Raw genomic sequence first — 8351 nt, forward strand, 5'->3', positions numbered from 1 at the left:
GGAGTCGATTATGTAGCGTTTCGGCTCTTTAGCTCTGAATTGGTACTTTGGTTCCTTAGTTCCGACTGGACTAGGTGTCGAGGTGTCTCTACGCCAAGGTGGTTTTTGGGCCGAAGTGACTGAATACTTGAGCTCCGATTGTTGCGGACTAAGTTCCTTTGGTTGAGTTGCCACCCCTCGAGCAAAACGCGTCCATGTGACCCCTTCTTATTAGGTCATGTCAAATCACCCTTCACCACATACTACTTTGAAAAAAAAGGAAGAATTATTGCAAAATATATAGGAAAAATCTAAAACTTTTATTCGTTGTGTGAGGGGGTGTCAATTGGATTGGATTTGGTCCAATCTGCTCTAATCAAATGCGAATCCATTACAAATGGACCAAGTCCTGTCCAATCTAATGAATATTTTGGACCATTTTGGACCGGTCCACTTCAATGTCTGGACCATTCAATCTATTAAAATTTATTTTAATTTAGATTGGTTTCAACCCAAACCCAGTCCATTGATACCTATATTCTTATATTCTTATCTTATATCAATGTACTAGATATTGTTTCAATGCAACCCAATCCAATATATAAATTCATTATGGACAGATCAGGTCCAATCCAATCCAATAAATACTTTGGAACATTATATCTGGATTGGTGCAATTCAATATGTTTTGTTGGTCTGTCGAAGTTGATTTTGTTTTGGACGGGGTCCAATCAAAAACCGGTCTAGTGACACCTTAGTTGTGTGATCATCTACCTATATATTATGCATCTCAATCAATTGGATCAATCTTCCAACCAAACTGATGTAATTTGAGATTTTATTAAGTGCAATGGAATTGACATTATTAACCTTAGCGTAGGGTCTTATTCAAGAGTTCGGCTTTAATCAAGGCAAAGCCCATTGGAACAGTCTTTATTAAAAATATCTCCGTACTGACGTGCTTTATTTCAAAGGGAGATACTCCCGATGCAAGAGGTTGGGAAAGGCTGTTAGATCGGTGTGGGCATAGATTTGCCCTAATGGAAGCCGATCTCAATATAAAATAGATACTCTATAAAGTATATATGGTGGTCGTTTAACTATAATTAATCTGAATCCAATGGTTTAATGAAATTTGCATTTGAATCAGTTTACATGCATGAATACTCATCATCAGGGAATAACCTTTGGCCTAACATCTATTGGGATCCCACCTTTCCTATTAGCTAGTGTCCAGTAATAGTTACTGAACATTAGAAATTTCTCTAAAAATTAAACTTGTTAAGTTCTGGATGATGTGTAAGCCTCTGATTGGAATTAAGTTTTACTGGTGGTCTATTCAGAACATGTTCTTCTTCCATGTCAATGGTTCTGATCAACGTGGTGATTAAGCGTGTTATTTTATGTCAGAAGAGGTCAAAGTTTGCACTTTCTAAGAAAAAAAAATAATTTCTTACGGTAAGAAATTGGTGGACAGTAGCTGGTAGGAAGGGGCATACTCGGTTCCTTCATTGAAGGAGGGGGACCATATTACCAATCACCATTGTCACCATATGAAGTTATAAATGTGAGATGAATTTGCAAAAAGGTCCACCTCTGCTTTCAACTTGAATCTCTAGTTTTGTTCTGTCTAGCTCAGAGCTTGAAGCAAGACCATGGCGTTTGTGGGAGAAGCAGTGGTATCAACCTTTGTCCAAATATTACTTCACAAGTTGTCCAGCAAAATTATTAACGAAGTTTCAATCGTATTGAGCATCGACAAAGATCTTCAAAAGCTGGAAGGATCATTGAAGACGATCCAATCTGTACTCGTCGATGCCACAAAACAACAGGATGAGAAGTCGGAAGTGAAGGTTTGGCTAGATGAGCTCAATCGTCTGGCATATGATGTGGAAGACATATTGGACGAGTATGCAGCCCACGTTGGACGACTGCAATTGAAACCGAACAAGGTGCGCCGCCTCATCTCTTCTTACTGTAATCCAAAGGTTCTATTTCTTAAAAGAATGGTAGCATCTAGGATGAGGGAAATCAATGGAAGCCTGGCTGACCTAAGCAGTCGGGCGATTTCTAAATTTCGTTTGGAAAAGACTGTTGGGCTCGGAAAGGAGTCAAGCAGAAGTAGCAGCCAAAAAGGAAGACGTCAGACAACTTCCTTTTTAGATGAATCCTGTTTTTATGGTCGAGAGACTGATAAGAGCAGTATAATTGAAAAATTGTTGAGGTCCAATGGTCCTGATGAAGAAACTCTTGGAGTCCTTGCCATAGTGGGTATAGGTGGGCTAGGTAAAACTACGCTTGCTCAGTCGGTGTATAATGATGAAAATGTGAAGATACATTTCAATCTCAGATCGTGGGTTTCTATATCTGATGAAAAGGTTGACAATGCAAAGATAACAAAAGCTATTATTGAATCTGCCACTAGGAATGATTGTAAACTCACCGATTTAGAGCCACTCCAAGGAAAACTTGAGGAGATGTTACGTGAGAAGAAATTTTTAATTGTTCTAGATGATGTCTGGAATATGACACTCGGGGATTGGAATGAACTAAAGAAGCCGTTAATGTTTGGGGAGAAAGGAAGTACAGTTATAGTGACTACCCGAAGTGAAAGAGTTTCATCTATCATGGCCACTCTTCCTATTCACCGCCTACATGGCTTAGGAGATGAGTTTTGTTGGACAATTTTAAGGAAATGGGCAAGCATAGATGATAATATTTTGAGTTCTAATCCAAAACTGGAAGAAATTGGAAGAAAAATTGCAAGGAAATGTAAAGGTGTGCCACTTGCGGTGAAGACACTTGGAGGCCTCTTGCACTCCAAAGTTAAAGTGGAGGAGTACTGGGAATACGTGTTGAAAAGTAAAATGTGGGAATTGGAAGATGATGATGACGAGAAGGGTATAATGCCAGCGCTGAGACTGAGTTACCAACATCTCCCAGCACATCTGAAGCGGTGCTTTGCTTATTGTTCCATCCTACCCAAGGATCACGAATTTAAGAAGGATGAATTAATTCCATTATGGATGGGGGAAGGACTCATATGTCCCGACGGAAGGAAACAGACAGAAGACATAGGCAGTGAGTACTTTGATGAGCTATTTTTCAGGTCATTTTTACAATATAGATTCAGTAGATTCGTGATGCATGATTTGATTCATGATTTAGCACAATCCATTTCAACGGATATATGTTTTAGATTAGAAGAAGAACCACATAATGAGCTTTCATCACGGAATAATAGAAGAAATATTAATATTCCTGAGAAGACTCGTCATTTGTCATTATTTCCTACAAAGTTAATAGATAATTATAAGCTAGAAAATTCGGTTACATTGGACCAATTTGTGAAGAGTAGTAGTGGTTCCCTACGCACATTTCTAATGCATGGACCTTACACATGGTGCAGCATGGAGATCCCATGGCTTGGAACACATCTTGATAGCTTATTTGCTGCATGGAAATGCTTACGTGTGTTGAGTTTGCGAGGAATTAAGATCCATGAATTGCCAGATTCGATTCGTAACTTAAAACTACTAAGATACTTGGACCTCTCCAGCACTGATATTGAAAGGTTACCAAAAGCAGTTTGTAAGCTCTATCATTTACAAATATTGATACTTGAGCATTTGGGAATACTGGAGCTACCCAAAGGCATGGGTAGAAAGCTGGTTAGCATTCAGCTTGTCAAGATCCGGACCTTCAATTACAAAGTAGGACATGGAAATGGAATTGAAGAATTGAAGTTGTGGGGGTGCATTACGGAATGCAGAAGTATTTCCATATCAGGATTGGAGAGTATTGTGGTTAATATTGCAGATGCCAATGAGGATGTTACTTTGAATAAAAACAAATATCTGCAGAGATTAACATTAGAATGGAATAACGTGGGAAAAAGAGATTTGGCCGAGAGACTAATGGAATGTCTTCAACCAAATATCGATTCCTTAGGTGAACTCACCATTGTGGGGTATTACGGTAATAGATTTCCTAGTTGGATAGCAGCTATGTCCAATCTCGTGGAAGTGTATCTGGGCGACTGTAAATGCGAGGTCCTCCCGCCTCTAGGAAAGCTACCATCACTCAAGCATCTGGAAATAAGAAGAATGGACAATTGGAATGGAGAATGGTCCTTAGGAGGAGGAAGAGCAAACTGTCACGAGCACAATGGTCTCCATTTCAATCAATTTCCTTGTCTAAGGTGGCTTCTGATACACCGCTGTCCCAAGCTAAGAACGTTGCCGGTGCCCAACCCCATTCCTTCCTTGGAAAGTTTGAACTTAGATGATTGTAAGCAACTGGAATCCTTCCCTGAATGGACACATTGTTTCACATCTCTGGAAGTGTTGAACATCTATAGATGTTCTCGCCTAAAGGCCTTTCCCAACAAAGGGCTTCCGACAAACAAGCTAAAGGAGCTTAAGCTCAGTGGATGCGGTGAGAAGAAGCGGAAAATCCTGCCCAAAGGTGTTGGCCTGCACAAGCTTACATCTCTTGAAAAGTTGACTATCAAGAAATGTTCAGGACTCAAATGCTTTCCACCAGACAGGGAGTGGCAGCTGCCTACAAGTCTTCAAGATCTAACACTCCACAATTTCAAGAAACTTGAAGCCCTACCATCCAATTGGTTTACTGGTCTCACTTCTCTTAAATCATTGGAGATTCAAAATGCTCCTAGGCTCGCATCCTTGCCAGAAGGGAGACTCCCTTCCCGAGTTCAGCATTTACGGATCAGTGGTTGTCCTCTTCTACGGAAATCCTGCAAAATATATAAAGAACGGAACAAGATAGCCCACATCCCTCATAAATCGATCACTTAACTCTTCACAGATGACAACTTCTCAACTTGGCAGTAGTGAATACAAACTAAGGGAAGTCATGTGGGAGACATCAAGCAAACAAGGTTTTTCATCTTCGTAATTCTCTATATTCCGGCTTTCTTCTCCTTGTCGTTTTTATTTTCTTTTTCTGAGAAATAAAAATTTTAGAAATTAAATGGATTGTTATCTCACACTATATATTATTTTTGCTTGTTCTTTTTTTTTTTTTTTTGTTGGTTACTAACCCTACACCATATTAATTTTGTTCAGTCTGGTTGTTGCATATGCAGCAAAGAGAAATACTAAACGTTTTCCATTCAAGCGTCGGTGGACCTTCTTCTTCTATGTGCCCTAAATCAGTGAGAATAAGTACAATATCTTGGCAGATTTTACCTGAATGGGTGAAGAATATAAGCTTTTGCAGCACATAATAATCACGTAAGGATTGTAAAACCACCTTTCTTTTGCTTTGATAGTGCTTTTGTGTTTTATATTCTCAATTTTCACTATACCTTCATTCACTGTGGCAGGTTTTCCGTAAATAAAACAATGTGTATCTTTGTATGGTGGCAGTTAGATGAGCATTTTCTTCTATCTCTATACATTCCAAGCCCTACGTTACTCTATCATCGTCTCCCACATAACTCCAGCAAAGGGTTGAGGAATTGAAGCTGGGAAGACTGCAATTAATTTGAACTTTGGACCTTCAACGCCTTTTCATTTACATTGATGAGTTGTTTTCGATTTTGTATCTGGCTTGTTTCGTTTTCGTCCTCACAAAGTTTTTATCAAATGGATCTTGACTAGTTTACAGTGTTGTGTTGTATGGGTATATATTAATTAAACATAGAATGAGGTCGGTTGATTTCTCCAATGATGACCACTTGAAGTAATAAAAATATATCTCATGCATCCTTGCCACAAAATGTTACCGTTTTCAGCACAGTGTAAGTGTGTAACAAGTGGAAGCAGTTTGATTACAGAAATCCAAACAGTGAATAAAGCAAAGTCTAGCTCGAGGTTTGAATTGATCCACACAATACATTCGACAACGCACATGGCTTGTCACTCGTCATTTACGTCCACTCCATCGTCACGTCCCTACCATCATTGTAGCTGAGTCAATATCCATTTGATATTAAATTCTTGAGAAAATTTTCGTGTATTTTGGATTGAGTGACAATTTGGTGTAGAAATTTAAAATGGACAATTCAGTATTCAAATTTTTAAAATGTGACGATATAATACTTACTGTTAATCAATTTATTAATCAGCTGTTAAATGATATTTGAAAAATAAAAAAATGTTGTTCTAATGTCATCTAATTCTCTTTATCAACTATCCAAATGTTAACAAAAAGATGAACAGTCCCAAATCCTAGTCTCTTTTATTTAAAAACATTGATGTCTATTTAGAAGAATGTAGAATTTGGGACTGTTCATTTTATTGCCAATGTTTGGATAGTTGATAAAGAGAATTAGATGATATTATTAGAGAATTTTTAACTATTCAAATGTCACTTAACGGCTGATTAACCGGATGGTTAACGACAGGTATTGAATTGTTACATTTTAAAAGTTTGAGTACTGAATTATCACATTTTAAAGTTTGGGGACCAAATTGTCTCTGGAGCCAAGTACAAAGTTCTGATCAGAAATTTTCTCTAAAATCTTTTAGACAAATCAATATCCACTTGATAGGAAAATTTATTTTCTTGTCTCAATTATTAAATATGAGACCGGGAAATAAATACTTCTACGTACCATTGTCACTATCATTATTCTCTCTACAATAAGAAATGAATCATTCTATATATTAATATTAAATATTAAAGCATAAAGCTTAATTAAGTTCCTGACCTAGTATGTGCACAACTATTGTATGCCTAAGATGTAGTTCTCCCTACTAATTAATATCTCTGTAGAAAAATGATAACCCTTGAGAAATTACAAAGAGAAGATTCAGATAGATTTTTCTTAACACAGAGATGGACAATGGAAAGCCAAATCCAAGAAAAGAAGGGCTAGTGCTGCAAAAGGTTTGGGCTTTCAGGAAGGATTTTAGCAATGCTGGTTGGCAAATGTCCAGCTCCATCTCACTTTGAAGGCATGCCAATATAAAAAATAGGATTCTTTCCATGGATTTGTTAACCAGTCGTCAACATCCTGAACCATCAGATGTTGTAGATGTTTTCTAATTTTATTATATATGTTTAAATGCTTCAAAACCATAAAAAACAATGTGGAAAGAAGGCTTGTTTCTATTAAATAAAAAGATCCACAAAAAAAATAGTTGAGGAACTTGAAGCTTTTGATTTAAATATCAAAATGACCTTTACTTCTTGTTACTTAATAATTAGCTTATTCATATTCTGAAAATGAAATATATATAATCTTTATAGTAATTAATCTACTAGGTGATTTTGTGTGTTTTAGTTGTCACCATAAGCTCTTAAATGTTAGCATGTTTCTCTGTCACTTGGTTTTTTGTGTTTAGTAGAATTATTTATTCGTAGGAATCATTGTTCTCGTTAACTTAGGGGTGTTCTACATCATAAATGCTTTTACCAATGTTCAATAACTAGCAAGGGAGAAGTTCATGGGCCAGAAGTTAAACCACCTTCAAATCAGAAGTCGAACCATGATGACGTGATACTCTTTTACAAATATTATTACACTTGGATGTGTTGGGTAGATGGTTAATTCCTATATTTTTAAAACAAATGACAAGGGCTAAACTTAACTCACATTTTATTTAAAATACATGGATTAAAGTAATATACACATTAAATAGACATAGATGGACATAAGTGAAGAGATGGATTAAGAGTACCATGTTCCTGTGTCCAATATGGGGCACCGCAACATGGATTAAGAGTCTTATTTTTGTTGTGCTCAATAAGGATTAAGAGGCCCATGTTGGAAACAGTCGCATAAGCCTTCGATGACATGATGGGGGTTTTATAATTTGAAATGTATAGCTGATTGTTAGAGTTTTGTTGGTTTCTAAACCAACATGTAAATCATTTTGATCCGGTCCTAATATTATATATTCATCATATTAAACAAAAATAAATATGAAAACGATAATTACTTTTATTAATGATGAAAATGAATTACAAGATTTGAAGTCAAACGAAAAAGCAAATTGGTTTTTCCATCCAAGTGGTAAGATAATGGTTCAACTGTTTATGTCAAATGGATCAATACATGATGTTAAAATTAAATAAGAAAATAAAAAAGGTAGAAATTTATAGATAAATTTGGGTACATTCTATAATATTATATATTCATTATATAAAAAAGTGTGACAAATCAGAATTATTTTCATTAATGGTGGAAATGAGATAAAAATTAGGAGAAAAAGGTAAAGAACATTAATGTCTAATACATGACCCCACTAAATATGACAAATGATTCAATGATTTAATTAGCTAGGTCACTATAGGCAAGTGGTTTGGTGGTAAATGAATCTATAATCTTGAATTGGGTGGTGGATTGATCAATCTAATAAATTGATTTATTTCAATATAAAATACCAATGTTCAAACAA

General features: G+C 36.3%; 1 protein-coding gene across 4 annotated transcripts; it reads left to right on the plus strand.

Annotated features, from left to right (window-relative positions):
• Nucleotides 1-1571: 1571 nt before the first annotated feature.
• Nucleotides 1572-5725, plus strand: LOC148843359 (putative disease resistance protein RGA3). Of its 4 annotated transcripts, none has more exons than XR_016103142.1 (3): nt 1572-1931; nt 5090-5237; nt 5330-5725. XR_016103142.1 is itself a non-coding variant. In XM_088957157.1 (3 exons), the coding sequence occupies exon 1, from the start codon at nt 1635-1637 to the stop codon at nt 4797-4799; it is 3165 nt and encodes a 1054-aa protein (XP_088813283.1). In that variant the 5' UTR covers nt 1585-1634; the 3' UTR covers nt 4800-4882; nt 5070-5237; nt 5330-5725. The 4 variants fall into 4 exon arrangements, 2 of the variants coding, with proteins under 2 accessions (XP_088813283.1, XP_088813284.1); XM_088957157.1 differs by having other exon boundaries at nt 1585-4882; nt 5070-5237; XR_016103143.1 differs by having other exon boundaries at nt 1821-1931; nt 5070-5237.
• The last annotated feature ends 2626 nt before the right edge of the window (nt 5726-8351 follow it).

Source organism: Nelumbo lutea, chromosome 8 (assembly GCF_056320005.1).
Source record: "Nelumbo lutea isolate HS-2025 chromosome 8, American lotus-T2T, whole genome shotgun sequence".
Lineage (NCBI taxonomy): Eukaryota > Viridiplantae > Streptophyta > Magnoliopsida > Proteales > Nelumbonaceae > Nelumbo > Nelumbo lutea.